Below are 17,006 nucleotides of genomic sequence, written 5' to 3' on the forward strand. Positions count from 1 at the left end.
GTTGTCTGTGAGGACCCCTTGCCAGGTCACGAGCAAAAAGGCCCCCTGAGGGAATAACAGGGTGGTGATACCTGTGCTTGGAGTTTAGGGCCTCAGCTCACAGCCCACTTTCTTTCCATTGTTTCCTCATTAAGATTTGTCTGGGGTGCCTTTGGCTGTTTTCTGTTCTCCCCATCATTAGCACACAGCCGTAGAGGCTTGAAATGAAAGCCCTAAAGCTCAGTGTCTTCATCCTCAAAGCAGCATCCCAGATTAATATGATAATTCAAGAGACTGATGTGTGTGAAGCCGCAAGCATGAAGTTTTGCCTATAGCACACGCCCATAGTATATGCCTATAGCACACACTCAGCACATGCTTATAGTGCACACTCAGGCATATACTTGTAACACAGGCCCATTGCACATGCTCCCAGTGCACACATGCAGTTCCCTCCTATAGGAAGCAACTGCTTTTTCTTCTTCATATTTCCCATCAACTTGGAATGATTCGGATCTCACACTGGACTAAATGCTTTGGGAAGGACATTCTTCCATTCATCCAAAAAGTACTATGGCACACCTGCTCTGTGCCTGGTGTACACAGAGTAGGGCACTGGGCATGGAACACAAAGGCAAAGCAGACAATGCTCTTCTCTCCTGGAACTGACATTCCAGTGGCTGAAACAGGCAATAAACAAGCCCATTTCCATCGAGGAAGGCCCTCCTTTTGGGGGCAATGCCCAGATGCTGAGAGGCGAAGTTAATGAGGGAGGGGAGATGGTCCATGTCGGTCAGTGGTCAGAAAGCCCCAGAGCAGGGAACATTTGAGCTGAGCCGAGGGCAGCTGTTCCACCATCTGCTACGCCCGGGCAGAGCTGGGCTGGCATGAGCCCCTGGCCTTCTTAACCCATTGGCCCAGGTGCCCTGGAAATGTGACTTCCCCTGGCATCCTGGCAGGCGGATGCCACCTTTTCCTTTGGCTGTCACATCATTGCTGGATGTTGCAGAGAGGAAAGGTATCAGGTATTCCCCTGGGAGGTAGAATCTACCAAGAAAAGGAAGAGATTTTGCATTCTTCCCATGAGCTAAGCAAGATGGGCTCATGCACCACGGGTTTGGGGAGGGAAAGGGTACGAAGGTTTGTCCCGTGTCACAGATGTCACAGACCCACTTCTTGCAGAGGGCTTCCTTCAGGGCAGGTTCTGCCTGGAGCTTTGCCGGGGGACCCCCTCATCCCGGCCCTGTCCTCCTCCCGCATGACCCTGTGGCCTAAACCTCCCTCACCTGCCTGCCCCACCTCCCCCCCGGGTAAACCTTCCACGGCTAAACCTAGGGCAGCCTGCCTGGGGCAGGCCAAAGGAGCCAACAGCCTGCCCTGTGTTTGATGTCAGAGAGTTTTCATGCTTGCTTCCTTTTAGGGCAATGCCAGGACAGTTATTAGGAATCCTGTATTAATCACGGGGCAGAAGGGGCGAGGCTGGGAGGGCAACTCAAAAATAGAAACAGTGCCTGGAAGGGAGTGGGGGAGAAGGCTCAGGAGCTTTGTCATCAAGGCAATCCAACTTCTAAATCTCACGGAAAATGTGAGACCCAAAAGGGAGAGGACAGTGAAGGCAACTTACCCCCGCCCCACCCCACCTTTTCTCCCCTCTCTAGAATTTAATGAACGCTTACCATGCACCAGACACTGTTCCTCACAGCAACTTTATGCAGTAGGTACTTCTGTTTTCATGCTACAGGTGAAGAAACCGAGACCCAGAGAGGTTAAGTCACTTACACAGGGTTACATAGTATGTTAGACACACAGGCGGGACGAGCACCCAGGACTCCTGGTCCCAAGTCCTTCTGCTTCCCTCAGCATCAGACCCAGACAACTCTCAGCCAAGAGCCCAGAGGGCAAAAAGTCAGGATTCCAACCCCTGTGCTCTGCAGACGAGGTGCTGGGTCTCACCCTCCCCATGGGACAGGCGGCCTCACGCTCCACCTGGGCTAAACGAGGGGCTTGGGGAATGTGGCCCCGTCTGTTATTCCGCAAACTCATGCCAATAGCCATCCGGCCACCGAGCCAGCCACCAGCTTTGCAAGGTTCCCTCACCAGTGATTTGTTGGGAAACTGGAATATGCTGGGTGCTATTCTAGATGCTAGTCCTGACTTCAGGGAGTTTGCAGTCTGGGAAAGAGAGACAGACTTGACAGATCATCAGCTGGAAAGCCCTACCACGTGTGCTACAGTGGGGATCACTGGGGAGCATGAAGAGGCTCGAATGTCCTGGACCTGGAAGAGGTGATCAGGGCTGCTGCTGGAGGAACTTTGGGCACGTTACTTAACCTCTCTCAGCCTCTGTTTCCTCATCTGTAAAATGGGGCAGTTGTTACCTAATAGGGCTTTCGTGAGAAATTGATAAGGAAATGCAAGTCAAGTGCTCAGCATGGCCCTTGGCACAGAGTAGTAAGTACTTATTAAACTAAGCTACCCATATCATTCCAGTTGGCCCTTCCAACCAGAGCGTAAGCCCCATGAGGGCATGGACCAGGTCTGCCTGTTCACTTCTGTATCCCCAGTGCCTAGATCAGAGGCTGGTGCATAGTAGATGCTCAGGAAATATTTGTTTAGTGAGTGTATGGGAAAAGGCCCAGAAGAATTCGGAAGAGGCAGGAATATTCCAGTTGCCTTGGAGCTGGCCTAGCAGCCCTTTTCCCTCCTGGGCCCTTCTTCACCCACTCACACTCAGCAAGCACACCCAGCACCCCATCAGGGTGCTCACCACCACTCTGCCCTGCCCAGCTGGGGAGCTCCATTTGGCTCTGCCAGGATATACATCTCCAAACACGCAGAATCCCCGCCTCACTGCTTTCCCGTAAGGACACGTTTTCTGGCGTCCCTGAAGCTACTTCCATTGTGTGACTATGGTGCAGCCCTGGGACCCACCTTCCTGCTCTCACACTCCCCCATGTCAACACCAGCTGCTTCCCTTGGGAAAATCCATCTTTTCCAGATAGATGGATGGTCCTGGGTACCCTGCACGAGGTCACAGTAGGATTTTTCCAAACTTGGAGCAGATTACCTCCAGTGGATGAGGGTCCTTATAGAGAAAGGGGTAGATTTGCATAAGAGGGGGTTGCGTTAGAATCTGGGGCTCATGGTGCAGGACAAGTGTGTGACAGTCAGGAAGAATGAAAGAAATGGTGATCCGGGCTCCACGGGGCAATGCTGTATTTGTTCCAGCTTTTAAAAATACACACACCTTCCACTGAGGGTCATTTATTCCTTTATCCATTCTGTCTTGAGTATCTCCTATATGCCTGGCCCAGTGCTAAGGGATAATGAGAGGCCCAGACAAACTCCCCATCCTCTGTGAGAGAATGATCAGCATTGAACAAGTCATTACAAGAGGGTTTGTTTTATGATAAAGTCTCAGGTGCTAATGGGAATCTTTGTACAGTGATGGGGCTGGAGAGCCCTAACCTGTCCTGGGGGAGGCTGCCCCAGGAAGTTGAGACCTGAAGGCCAACCACATGAATAATTTTGTTAGAATTCCTGTGCAATGGTGGGTTTTTTCCTTTACTTAATTTTTAAATTGACACATGGTAAAATTTCTAACAGTGTGCAGTGTTACACAGCAAATATAAGACCCACCCCGCCCTTCTCTCCTGACCTCCCAGCTCTTTGATACGAGGCCTTGTATGTCCCTGCAGTTACCATCCATTTATATTATGCATCTATATGTTACTCTCACTGAAAAAAATTTTTTTCAAATGTGATCATACCATATCAAGAGGTTCTCAACCTGGGGTGATTTTGTACCTCCCCCTGCCCAGGGGACATTTGACAATGTCTGGCTACATTTTTGTCTGTCACATCTGAGCAGATGGGCTACAACCGGCATCTAACAAGTAGAGGTCAAAGATGCTGTTAAATATTGTACAATGACAAGACAGCTCTCACAACAGAGAATTATCTGGTCCCAAATGTCAACAGTGCTGAGATTAAGAAACCCTGTCCTCTGTAAACACACTGTCTGCAGCTTGTTCATACATATATATATTTACTATTTATAGATAGATAGATAGATATAGATAGATAGAAGATTATTCTCATTAGCATTTGTAGATTCTCCTCCATCATTTTTTATTTAGGTGTTTGCAGTCTTTTCCTATTGCGAACATTTGTACTGCAAGGAGCATTCTTTTCCATATACTTGCCCTGGAGTTCATGTGTGAGGTCAAAAGATAAATTGGTGGAGGTTGCATGGATGAATCAGAAGGTCATTCGCATTTTAAATGCCCTGATTTCAATTCTCTTTGGGGCAGAGTCCATTAGGAGAGTGGGTCTGGGGTTCTGGCTGCTAAACAGGACCGAGTTCCTCAAATGTTGGGTGGAACAGCTCCTTTTCATTCTCATCTACAAACAAGGGTATCCTGACCGCCCATCTCTCCACAGGATGAGGGTGTCCCCCACCTGAAGACAACGAGCCAGGTCCTGAGCGATGCGCCCGAGCTGAGTACCCACGGCCCCACTCTTCCCCATGGAGAAAGGACTTGTTTTGCCCCAGGACTGCCGGGACTTTCTGCACAGCCTGAGAATGAGGAGCAAATATGCTCTTTTCCTGGCTTTTGTGGTGGTGGTTTTTGTCTTCATTGAAAAGGAAAATAAAATCATATCGAGGTGAGGGATGCAAGCACAATCCCATAAGGAATGGGAGATGGGGTAGGGCTCTCTGAGCCTGAAAAGGCAATCTTTCAACCAGTGCTCATCAGGCCCTTCCTGTACCCAAGCAGTGGGCTGTGCACAAGCCCTCAGCAGTGAGACGTGGGCTCTGGATTCAGGCAACCTAGGTTTTTCTGGCTGTGAGCGCTTAGACACATTGCTTCTCTTTCCTGTCGTAAGTTCCTCTTCCCTGAAATGTGGCTAATGATCGGGCCTGCCTTGTAAAGATTAAATGAGAAAATGGAAAAGCTTTTATTTAGCCCAGTGCCTGGCACATAGTTGGTGTCCAGTATTTGCTGGCTGTGGTTGTTATTAACTTCCTGGCCTAGGACGATGCCTGGAATCAACAGCACATCCCCTATACCAATCCGAAGTCATGGGTGAGGGTGAGCCCATGGAAAGGCGGGATCCTGGTACAGATACCCTGGTGGGCAGGCATGCCATGTGCAGCTGCCCAGGTTATGTGTTGCTCAACTCCAGGGGCGTGCACTCACACAGGCTACACTGGGAATGCTGCCCTCCAGAGTTGGCAGCATAGTGTGTGCAGTGGGCCTACTAGACATAGAAAGATTCCTTAGATCCGCTCTCCCAGGCACAACCCCTCCAAGAAAGCATCAACCAAGATGGATAGGGATGGGGCTGTGTAGCAGGCATTGAGATAGTGCTCTGCCTGGATTCCTCAGCAGGGAACCTGTCTGTGCCCACAGGGTCCTACTGCAAGCTCTTGCCACTCTCCGTCTAACAGCATACTCTCCACCTGCACACTGGCAAGCCCCAAGTACTGGGGAGTAAATGTCTCTGGGAGCAGCCCTCAGCCAAGGCCAGCTGGGAGCTTTACCCCGGGGGAGAATCCTGAGGTGTGTTCTACACTGTCTCCCAGGGCCCCAGGGTCGCCCAGTCAGAGTGATTAGCCCACAGGTGTATCCTGCTCACCCCTTAGGAACTTCTTTTCCTCCCCACCTCACTTCCCTACCCCTTTACCAGTTCTTCCTGTGACCATGTCCCCAAATCATCTACTTACCCTCAAATCCTTGCCTCAAAGTCGGCTTCCGGGGAAACCCAAAGACAGGCTTTGGGTGATCGGCCTGGGACATGGCACAGGGGATGGAGTCTCCAATCAGTCACTGACCCTGGTCTCCCTTGGTCCTCACAGGGTCTCGGACAAGCTGAAGCAGATCCCCCAGTCCCTGGTAGATGCCAACAGCACCGACCCAGCCCTGGTCTTGGCGGAGAACGCATCCCTCTTGTCCCTGAGTGAGCTTGATTCAGCCTTCACACAGCTGCAGAGCCGCCTGAGAAACTTCAGTCTGCAGCTGGGTGTGGAGACGGTGGAGGAGGCCCAGGGGGAGGGGAAGGGAGACGAGGGGGAGCAGCCTCCCGGCCCCCGCGAGGCTCGGCCCCGGCGCCACGTGCTCCTGATGGCCACCACCCGCACCGGCTCCTCGTTCGTGGGCGAGTTCTTCAACCAGCAGGGCAACATCTTCTACCTCTTCGAGCCGCTGTGGCACATCGAGCGCACGGTGTCCTTCGAGGCCGGAGGCGCCAACGCCGCGGGCTCGGCCCTGGTCTACCGCGATGTGCTCAAGCAGCTCTTCCTGTGCGACCTGTACGTCCTGGAGCATTTCATTAGCCCCCTGCCAGAGGACCACCTGACGCAGTTCATGTTCCGCCGGGGCTCCAGCCGCTCCCTCTGCGAGGACCCCGTGTGCACGCCCTTCATCAAGAAGGTCTTTGAGAAGTACCACTGCAAGAACCGCCGCTGCGGTCCCCTCAACGTGACACTGGCCGCCGAGGCCTGCCGCCGCAAGGAGCACATGGCCCTCAAGGCCGTCCGTATCCGGCAGCTGGAGTTCCTGCAGCCGCTGGCCGAGGACCCCCGGCTGGACCTGCGCGTCATCCAGCTGGTGCGCGACCCCCGGGCAGTGCTGGCCTCCCGCATGGTGGCCTTCGCGGGCAAGTATGAGACCTGGAAGAAGTGGCTGGCCGAGGGGCAGGACCAGCTGCGAGAGGAGGAGGTGCAACGGCTGAGGGGCAACTGTGAGAGCATCCGCCTCTCCGCGGAGCTGGGCTTGCGGCAGCCGGCCTGGCTGCAAGGCCGCTACATGCTGGTGCGCTACGAAGACGTGGCCCGCAGACCTCTGCAGAAGGCCCGGGAGATGTACCGCTTTGCAGGCATCCCCCTGACCCCGCAGGTGGAGGACTGGATCCAGAAGAACACCCAGGCGGCCCGGGACGGCAGCGGGATCTACTCCACGCAGAAGAACTCCTCCGAGCAGTTTGAGAAGTGGCGCTTCAGCATGCCCTTCAAGCTGGCGCAGGTGGTCCAGGCTGCCTGCGGCCCCGCCATGCAACTCTTCGGCTACAAACTGGCACGGGATGCCGCCTCCCTAACCAACCGCTCTGTCAGCCTGCTGGAGGAGCGCGGCACCTTCTGGGTCACGTAGGGGGGCTGAGGCCACATGCACCCCTCCTCATGAAAGTCCCACCCTGCCTTCCTCACACCCGAGCCAGCGGGTGAGACCGCAGGGCTCTCAGAGGATGGCGGGAAGCCGTGCACCGAGCAGGCTGCCCTTGCGCTGTAGCAGTAACCCCCAGCCAGATAGCTTCCCCCACCGCGGCTATGGGCTGGGGTTTCTTGCCGAGAACAGGACAGTGCCCAGTACCCTTGAGGGTCATCAAACCCAGACCTAAGGGCTATAGTCTCCTGAGCAGGCCCAGGCAGGCCTCTCTCTCTCTCTCTCTCTCTCTCTCTCTCTCTCTCTCTCTCTCTCTCTTACACACACACACACACTCACACACACACACATACAGAAACATACATGATACACGCATACATGTCTGCAGACCCTATGGGCTGGAGTCCAAATATTTAACAACTAAAGGGTCTGTGGGCACTGACCAATCACAGTTGGACTTCCCACTGGGCTCAGTGTTCACCTTTCAGTCTCTGGGTTCCTACACAATCCAGTGTGGAGTCTGGTTGGGTCCCTGGGGAGGGACTGGGGCGGCCCAGGGTGTTAGAAGATGGCAGTCGAGGCTTACCAACCAAGAACCATTCAATATTTTCATACATGGGATAGCTGTGCTGGTTACTGATGAAGTCAGCTCTGTATAGAGCTACAAAATACACGCGTATAAAGACAATACCTACACACACACACACACACCACACTGAAAAAAATCATAAAAACACAATTCCACATTATACACGTATAAAAACACAAGGCAAGCTTCCCCATTGCTTTATGCCCACAGGGTTTACAAATTTCTCTGTATCACACATCTAAAGAGGAGCCTTTAATTATTTGGGGGCAGGGGAAGGAAACACGGTCATGGGCCATTACCCAACCAGGTTTAGAATGAACGGTGGACGCACAACTGCTGAGTCCGAGGCCCCTGCCCGCCTTGGAGTCACATGACTACCTCCTCTGGCCCATTTACATCCTCGCTGCTGGCAGGCAGGATGTTTTGAAATGGCGTGGCCGACCCTCATGTGACTGCAGCCCAAAGGCCCATTCCAGTTTGGCTGGTGTCCTAGCATGTCTATGTTTGAAGGCTGCCTGGGGCCTGATTGGCAAAAGCAGCTGTGGTCCCCGGAGGCAAAAGGCAGCTCATGGGTCTTGCTGCTTCCAGCCAGGCCTCTGTGCTGCAGGGCCCTGAAGACAGCCCAGTGTGCTCTTCAGAAGAAGTCACATCAGGATAGCCCCTCCCCTGACAAGACAGGGGGCAGAGGTCAGCCTCCTGGATGGTCGCCATGGTTACATGGTTAGTGTCTACAATTCCTCCTTTAGGGCTCTGGGAAGAGTATTGCTCAACTCAGGATGGACTGGGTGTTTTATTTTTTTGGGTTTTTTTTAGGGTATTTATAGTTTGGTGTCTTGTTTTGTGGCTGTGTTTTTGGTTTTGTTTCTGCAGAAGTGCCACTTGGAAGCAATCTGTGTTTCAGGGGCTGAGGAGGTTCTGGGAGGACCAGTGGAGAGCACTCTGGCTCCTGCTGGAGGGAGAGGAGGAGGAGGAGAAAGAGCCTTCCCCAGAAGGCTCAGAGCTTAGGTGGCCACGTGGCAACCCACAGTGCCCCATGGGCTTTTCTGTTTGAACCCCATGTGGAACGAATCTCAGAAACCACCAGGCTCTTTGCTGCATGTCCAGAAGCAGCATAAATTAAGCAGTCCTCTCCCCCTCCTTGAGAAGAGGCCAGGCTTGAACATTTCTCCCAAGCCCAATCACATTACTTTGGGGGGCTGGGGACCTATGACCAAGCAGCAAATGTCCCCAAGTGGAGACCTTTCCCAACTCCCACCCCAACCCAGGGAGCAGAACTCAGTACCACCTTAGAGCGTGCAGGGAGCTGTAACAGTTCACTAAGGACTGTTTCTGATTTCCTGGACAACCTCTCTGTCAGATCTGTCCTATTGTCAAACCCAGGGTTTTGGTGTGAGTAATATGGACATGAGGGAAACACAGGATCTAAGTCCAGCTGGTGTTGCTGTGGGGAAGGAAGGGGTGTGTCCTGGCTGGAAATCACCTTTTGAAAATGTGAGGACAGTAGCCATCTTGTGGGGTCCATTATAATCTCCATATTTGAGCTGTTGGGTCTCCATCACCATGGACTTCAGCCATTCAAGGAGGTCTCTACATTAGGTTTTCCAACCCAAGAATAAGTTGTTTAGGGAACTGGCTCTAATTTGGGGTCTAAAGGGACTCCAGCTCTGAAAACTTGACCCTGGGGCAGAGTGGGGCCAGGATTTTTCTGGCAGGCCCAGAAATGCTGGTGGTTCTTCCCCAGCCCCTGCCCTGCTCTCTGCACTGTTCCCACCTGCGGCGGTGGGAGGGTGGGGGCGGGCAGGCTCCTCTATCCAGGGTTCTTCCTGGAGCCCTCTTAGCGTGGACAGCAGACTTCTTCCTTCCTTCCTATGTCCGGGGCCAATGCCTCCACCCCTGAGATCTGAGGACTGTGCCGAGAATGGACCTTTCGGACTTCTCAGGACATTGATAATTCGTACACTGCAAGTTGACTTAATTTATTTATTTTGTGAAAAAGAAGAGACAGAAAATACTTTGTTATTTGCAGAGACTCAAAGCTGTACCCAAATCAAGAAAGACAAACTAGGGGCCGGCCGAGTGGCTCAGTTGGTTAAGAGCTCACTCAAGAGTTTGAGCTCTGAGCAACAGTGGTTCGAGTCCAGCCCGAGCTGAGCAGCCGCTGAGCTGCCAACAGGTAGCAGGATGGCTCAGCTAAAAAAAAAAAAAAAAGAAAAAAAAAAAAAAAAAGAAAAAAAAGAAAGACAAACTAATAATAATAGAAACCATTGATTCATTCCACACATACAAGGACACTCCAAGACGATTCAGAATACAAGAGGAGACTCAACCAAGAGTGGAGGAGTCAAGATGGCCCCAGGCTATGGTTTAAGGAGCTTCCTTGGTTTCCTCTTATTGATTTGAAGATGCGACAGACCATAAGGCCCTTTCTGCTGTAACGACCCTTGCCCAGGTGTCTGAAGGAGGACACAACTCAAGTGAGTGTTGCCTCGGTGCTCAGTGATGCTCTGGGGCTTGGGGAAGGACAGGGTGGGGGACAGGGTGACTACTGACTCGACACTCTTTGGGACCTGGTTGGAGTCCTGCCTGTGGGGTTTTCAGCATGGAGCTGGGCTGGGGAAGGTGGTCCAGCTGGGGGCTAGTGCCTCCTTTTCTTGTGAGGTCAGCCCTGATTTTTTTGCTCCTGATGGTCCACCAGGAGCCTTCGCCTCCACAGCACCCACGTGCCTGGAGACAGAGGGAGTAGTTGAGGCCTCACCTCTACAGCTGCCAGCTTCCCTGGAACAAGAGGCCCATTCAGCAATGAGCGTTTACTCATTTTCTTCTTGAAGAAGACCTCTTTAGCCCAGCCTATATAAATAGTTCAGAACATTCCATGCCTCGGTGAGACAGGGCAGTGTCTAACCCCCTCAGGCTGTCACCACCACTGCCCATTCCTGGCTTCTCCTCTGCGCCTTGTTTGTAAACCTTGGAGTGGATGAGGGCACAGGGAAGAGGGATCTTTGGGAGTAGTTGATGGGGGCAGGACCCGTGAGTCCCCATGGAGAGAGAACAGGAAGAAGCAGATGCACAGCTCTGTCACATGCCCCGTGCAGGTTATCACCAAGTTATTACTAAGGTTGAGAGACATGAACACATTCTAGTCTTTGTCCCTTTAGGTGATGCACACACTTGAAAATAAATAACTAAATGAACTGAAAAAAAAATATTTAATGAAGAGTTTACTCCATGTCTGCCAGCACCCTCAGCCAGAGGCTGGTTTAATGGGGCAGCTGCTGACCAGACACCCAAGCACAGAGGGCATCCACTCAGCTCATTACAGTGGATCATTCCCTGCCATCTCTGCCATCTGATCATGGAACAAGTTTCAGGAGAAGGTCAGGATATCTCTGTCCCAGAGGATGGATGCTTGGTCTGGACAGTAGACAGGAGATAATAAGCATCAGATGGTCTTGTCCTGACCCTGAAGGTCTCTTCCAGTCATGGGTGAGCCTCTCCCGCACTAAGGTCTGTTATAATTGACTTTAGGACCTGTCCCTTGATAGGCCCTGGATTATGAAGGACAGCAGCAGAAGACTGGGTGGCTGCATCCCCAAGGCAGCCTTTCCCACTCCCATCCCCAAATACTGAAAGCAAAGGTAGGTCTCAGAGGGACAGTTTCCTGAGGAGGGGAGAGAAAGAGTAGAGGTCGGGGGACAGATTCCTGCAGAGGCCAAGTGGGTCTTGTCAATCTGTACAAACTAAAAGAAGGAGCATCGCTGAAACCCAGGGCCCCCAAGTTGCTGAGTTTGCTTGTGAAGATTCCCAGGACAGGGTCCAACTAGATGGAAGGGAGGAGGCCCAGAGTTTCCTGAATGCAGCTACATCACCTCTCAGCTGCCCACGGTTTCAGGAATAGTGGAAGCTGCCCTTTACCTCAAAAGGACAAAACAAAATTGGCAACTTCAGGTGTCTCAAGAGCTTCAAGATTCTTTGGTCTTGTTTCCTTTGTCATTCCATGACTGTGCCTGGGGCACATATCAGTTATGTGTTTCCAAAGATACAGACATGGTGCCATCCTCATAGGCCTAGTTCATATTCTAGATCAGGTATTTTATTTGGGAAATAAAATGACCCATGTATCCTGCTTCCCCTAATACTGGGCTTGACCTGGCACCCTATGAAGTCTCCCCCTCATCTGTATGTTCTAGGCCAAGTCTGCCTGGCTCCCCTGCTCCCTCCTGGATCCTGCGAACTCTTTCGGCCAAGACCTCAGCCCTGTGTCATGTTTCATGGCCACACAGTACAGGACACTTCCTTCATGGTCATGTGTGGCCACGGTGTGTACATATGTGTCCATATGTGTGTATGTGTAGCATGCAGCTGATTCTGCTCAGCCACATTGCTCCCAGCCCTCTTGCCATCAATGTCCCCTATATCCTTGCCATGGCTACCATCTGCCATTTCCTGGAAACGCAGGGGCTGCCCCTTCAGAGAGCTGGTGGCCACCGCTGGTCAGAGTCTGCTTTGCGGAACAGAATGTGAACCCATCAATCGATGGCTTACTTGACTTATTTAATTAAAGATGAAAACATGCAATGAGCAAAACCTGAAGTGTCTGCCTTTCTTTTGCATTTGTTCTCAGCAGCAATCATAAAAATTAAAAGGAAAAAAAAATTAGCAGCTGTAGGAATGGGGTGACTTCTAGCACGAAGCAGGGCACGGGAAACTGTTGTCCACTCCTGAGCCGTGAAAGACACAAGGGAAGTATGCTAAGTGCAGGGGGTGTGATGAACGTTCTGTATGATACCAGGACGGCAGAGGGGTGATGACCGTGCTCGCGGATGGCTGCAAGAATGAGATCTGAGAGATAAATACTCAGGCATTATGGGGCAGGGACAGGAACATAGGCTAGAGGTCTGGGGACCTGGGGGCAAGTCCCAGCTTTGCCACCATCTGGCCCTATGACCTTAGACAAGTCACTTCCCTTATCTGAGCCCCAGTTTCTTTTGAAATGAGGTGAGTAATCTGTGGTATACAATGCTTGTTCCAAAAAGCCCTTTAGGGATTCAAAAGTCAGCCCTCTCACCCAGAGCAACTGTGTGTTGATTGGGTTCACATGTTGAAATAGCACCTGAGATTTCATTTGGCCTTCAGTAAAAATCTCAAAAACCCCATGAGGAGATTGCTAAGGATGCTTTCTGCTAAGAAATGTAATGGAATCCTTTCCAATTGCAATTGCCTTGCTCCATCAGTCATAACAACTTTAGTGCAAATTAGATTTCCACCCTTTTGTCTCCTCACAGCCACCTGGGGGGAATGGGCACTTGACGGGGGAGAAGGGAGAAGGTTCACTTTGGAACATGGGAAGTCAAAGCTGATGTGGGTTTGGGGGGCACGGGAGAAGCAGGAACAGCAGCAACTATCCACAGGCAGGGAAGAGCTGAGCCCTGGGAACAATGGTGCCTAGAGTGAGGGGATAACGCCAGGGTGAGGTGTGATATGAAGGAACGGGACCCCTTCCCCAAAACTCAAACCTGTGTCTCAGCCATTTCACCCAGGCCAGGCCTTAGAAATGCAAACCACTTTTCCTCCCAACCCTTAAAACACAGGAGTCAGTACTGTGATGTTTCAACCTGAGTGAAATCTCCACCAGCCCGCCCCCAGCCAGGTGCCACTGCTGTCTCCTCTCTTCTGGGGACTGGGTATATTTAGTTGCATTTCTGGGCAGTGCTTCCTCCCACAAATGGCTCCCTGGAGAAACAAATTGCTCTAATCATACAGCAGAGTAGACTGGACATCTCCCCACCCACTACCCGCCTCAGCCACCAGCCCAGGCTGAAAGCCATTTTTTCCTGCCCAATCCCAGACCTCTTCGGGCTCCTAAATCTTCCTTCACTACACCCCAAATTACCTAACCCTAGGAAGGAGCCTAACAGCCCATGGGGTCTCTGAGGAAGTAACAGTCAGCTGAACCCAGGAAGCAATCTGATTATCGCCCAGGGTCTGGCTCCCAGAGCCCTGCCAAGCAGTCCCATCACTAGAGCCTGCAGCAGCGAGTCCCCAAGTGTGTATGGAGGAACTGTGGTCACCTAACTGCTCTTAGGAGGTTACAGTGTACATTATCATAGTCAAGGCTCTGGGAAGTTCTGCTTTCCTTTGACCCAGCTTGCCAGGATTCACTCAGAATCATTTTTATGGGTAGAAATCTTTTATCATGAAAGGTGTTTTTTGTTTCTTTTTGCCAAACAGCATTTTCAAGACTCTGGCATTCTACAACACAGCTTGTAGCAAGTATTAATAGAATAAACACATCACACTAAAAGCCCCGCAAAAAATACAAGGTGATGTGTGAAGAGGCTGGGGAGAAAGAGCCCAGGGTCAGGTTTCAGGGCCCCCTCATGAGAGGCAGGCCAGAAGCAAGAGCTGGCCTGCAGGGTCACTGGGTTCATGGCCCCAAGACATCCGTGCTACTGTTATAAAACCTGCTGGTAACCTGAAGCCCTTGGTCCTTGGCTTCCTCAATTCAAGCCGCACCTGCGGGGCCTCTGTGGCCTTACCCAAAAAGCATGGTGACCCCCACAGAGGGTGGGGACCCTGGGGAACCAGGCCAACCATAAACACCACAGGACACTATTCATCTGAGAAACAGGAGCTTGGGCTACTTCTTAAAGGAGCCATTTCTGAAACAGCTGGACAAAGGTTACCAACAGTAAACAGGTTCCCTGGAGATATAATCCTCTAGTAGCTAGTAAACCCCTTGCTAAATGCGGCTGTGCAGTTTATTGGAAGAACAAGCTAGTAGTAAAGGCTCAGCAGGAGAGGCTTGCCCAAGAAAATCAGAACGAGAGAAAGAAGGAAGGAAGGGAGGCAGGGAGGTTGGGAGAGCGACAACAAGGAGGGGCCTTTCTCATGAGATGCAGGGAGGAAGACAGCCAAGCTACTGAAAAGAACACCTGTGACTAAAGCCACAGCCGTGATGTCCAAGAATTTGGGGACGTGGAAGGTCAGGCCAGGCCCAGGGACACACAACAGCCCTGCACACCACTAGCCATGGACCAAATCTACCCTGTGGGTGTGTGGCCCATGCAGTGTCTGGTTTCGTTTTTAACAATTGGCGTTAGAGACCGACACTTAAAAATTAAGGGGTTTTATATACAAACCAGATTTCTGCTTCCTCTTGAAAATTGGGTGTCTTGGTTTGAGTTACACCAGGAGCTGATGCTGAGACAGGGCAAACAGTTTATTTGGGAGCTGCCGACAGCCCAACAAGGGAGGAGGGAAGGGAGACAGCCAGCAAAGGGTGCACTGTCAAGCCAGCTGCCACCCTGGGTGACGGGGAGCCGAATCCCTCTATAAAGGGATTCGAATAAAAAAATTCCAAACCTTGGAATTACCAAGGAGTGAGGCGAGGGAGCCTGAAGTACTTCTGCACTGATCCTTGTCAGTCTTTGGCTTGAAGGCTGCTCTTAGGGAGTATTAATTCCTCAGCACTGTCCCGCTGGCAGAATAACATTCCAGAATTCTGGAAAAAGCACCAGGCCCATATATGAAGATACAGGCAGATGGAAGTTTCCCTAACACAGTGTAAGTTTCCAGGGTGAGGTGCGAGACCTGGGGAGGACTCTGACAGCACCTGCTCTCTGAAGTGATAGGTCACGTGGGGCTCTGTACCCCGAACGGTGGGCTGCAGCTGGGAGAAGGGCGGGCCCCCACAGTCCCATCTGGTCTCTCCAATACCGAGGCAGCATTTCTCACAGCACTTGTGCTGAGGTTTTACCTCCAACAGAGACACCTTCTCTATGAACTCATGTCTGTCCAAAGTGAGGACGCAACAGACCAAAAAGGCCACAGCTGAGACTTCATTCGTCACTATAGCACCCCAGGCCCCTCAACCCCCAGCTTAAAATCCTGGTGCTGTGCTGGGGTCTGCGTTGGCTTTCCCGACAGTGCTCAGCCTGGGCTCCTTAATGCTTAGACTGGGAATAAGGTCGTTAGTCTGGAAACATAGGTTGGCCTGGTCGGAACACCCTGGAACTCAGCTGCCCCACTGCTGTCTCTCACCACACCCACCTGGATGTCTCCTGCCCACCCCTACCCCAGAGCAGCTACTGAATAAGCAGTGAGGAAGAAGACAGGTGTCTGTGCCCACCTGAAGGGTGGACGAGGCCAGGTCTGCATCCATTCCATACCAGAGCCGCCCTCCCTAGAAAGTTTTCAACTTCTTTCCGCTCTGATGCACATAGCAGGGATGCTCACCTGGGGGGCACAACAGGTCCCATGGGCATGCTCTTGCAATGATCAGTGTGGCAATCCCCAGTGCCTGGGTTCAAATGCTACCCTGTTCTCACCCACCCAAAGAAAGCTCAACAGAGTGACAGGATGCCGTGTATGCAGAGGCCTGAAGGATGAAGAAGACTTCGAAAGTTTGAAGACCAAGAAACAGTTTGCTGTGGCTGAGGCAGTGATGAGACAGGAGTCTGGAGAGAAGATCTAGGGCCTGAATGTGCAGGACCCATGCTAGGAAGGGACTGGATTCGATCCTTAGAGCTATAGGGAGGCACTCAAAGGCAGAGTGGCCTGGTCTGATCAATTATATCCCATTTTACAGATGAGAAGAGTGAGGGACAGAGAGCTGACATGACCAGCAGTGTTAGGATGTGAATCCATGTCCCTCACCCTTATAGACCCTTCTGTCCCATCTTTTGCCACAAGTCTCCCAATTCGATCTGTTGAGACCCCACAGGTTGTGTAAATGCTGTGGAGGCACAAGCCTAGAACTAACAGCTTCCCTTTGGGGTCATACAGAACAAACCTGAACTTTCCCCTAAATATGCAGCTTTTTGCTTTTTTTTTTTTTTAGCTGAGCCATCCTGCCACCTGTTGGCAGCTCAGCGGCTGCTCAGCTCAGGCCGGGACTCGAACCGCTGTTGCTCAGAGCTTACACTCTTGAGCAAGCTCTTAACCAACTGAGCCACTCGGCCGGCCCCTAAATGCAGCTTTTTCAAGTCAGCCCGAGTCTGCTCTTCTCCAGGCTGGAATAGCAGCAATGTGTCCTGGCTGTAGATGATCAGGCCAGTGAATGGCCCTCTCTGAGCCTTGGGTTGCTCATGCGTAAAATGAGGACAATATCAATGTGAAGAGTGGGCGTGTACGCCGTGTGCCTGGCTCATGGGGAGCCTGTAAAAACAGCGGCTGCTTGGTCCGGCCGAGTGGCATGTTGGTTAAGAACTGGCTTGGGACGCCAGAGGGCCCCGGTTCGGATCCCACATATGAGGGCCAGTGACACTGCCCTC

At 51.9% G+C, this 17,006-nt stretch overlaps 1 protein-coding gene across 2 annotated transcripts in view; it reads left to right on the forward strand.

Moving 5' to 3' along the window:
- Positions 1 to 9,869, forward strand: part of CHST3 (carbohydrate sulfotransferase 3) — a 43,717-nt gene extending 33,848 nt beyond the window's left edge. For both annotated transcript variants that reach the window (XM_019624178.1, XM_019624188.1), the window contains 2 exons: positions 4,423 to 4,647; positions 5,843 to 9,869. In XM_019624178.1, coding sequence (XP_019479723.1) covers positions 4,508 to 4,647; positions 5,843 to 7,133 — 1,431 coding nt within the window. In that variant the 5' untranslated portion in view covers positions 4,423 to 4,507 and the 3' untranslated portion in view covers positions 7,134 to 9,869. The remainder of the gene's footprint in view (positions 1 to 4,422; positions 4,648 to 5,842) is intronic.
- The last annotated feature ends 7,137 nt before the right edge of the window (positions 9,870 to 17,006 follow it).

Source organism: Hipposideros armiger, unplaced genomic scaffold (assembly GCF_001890085.2).
Source record: "Hipposideros armiger isolate ML-2016 unplaced genomic scaffold, ASM189008v1 scaffold_15, whole genome shotgun sequence".
Classification (NCBI taxonomy): domain Eukaryota; kingdom Metazoa; phylum Chordata; class Mammalia; order Chiroptera; family Hipposideridae; genus Hipposideros; species Hipposideros armiger.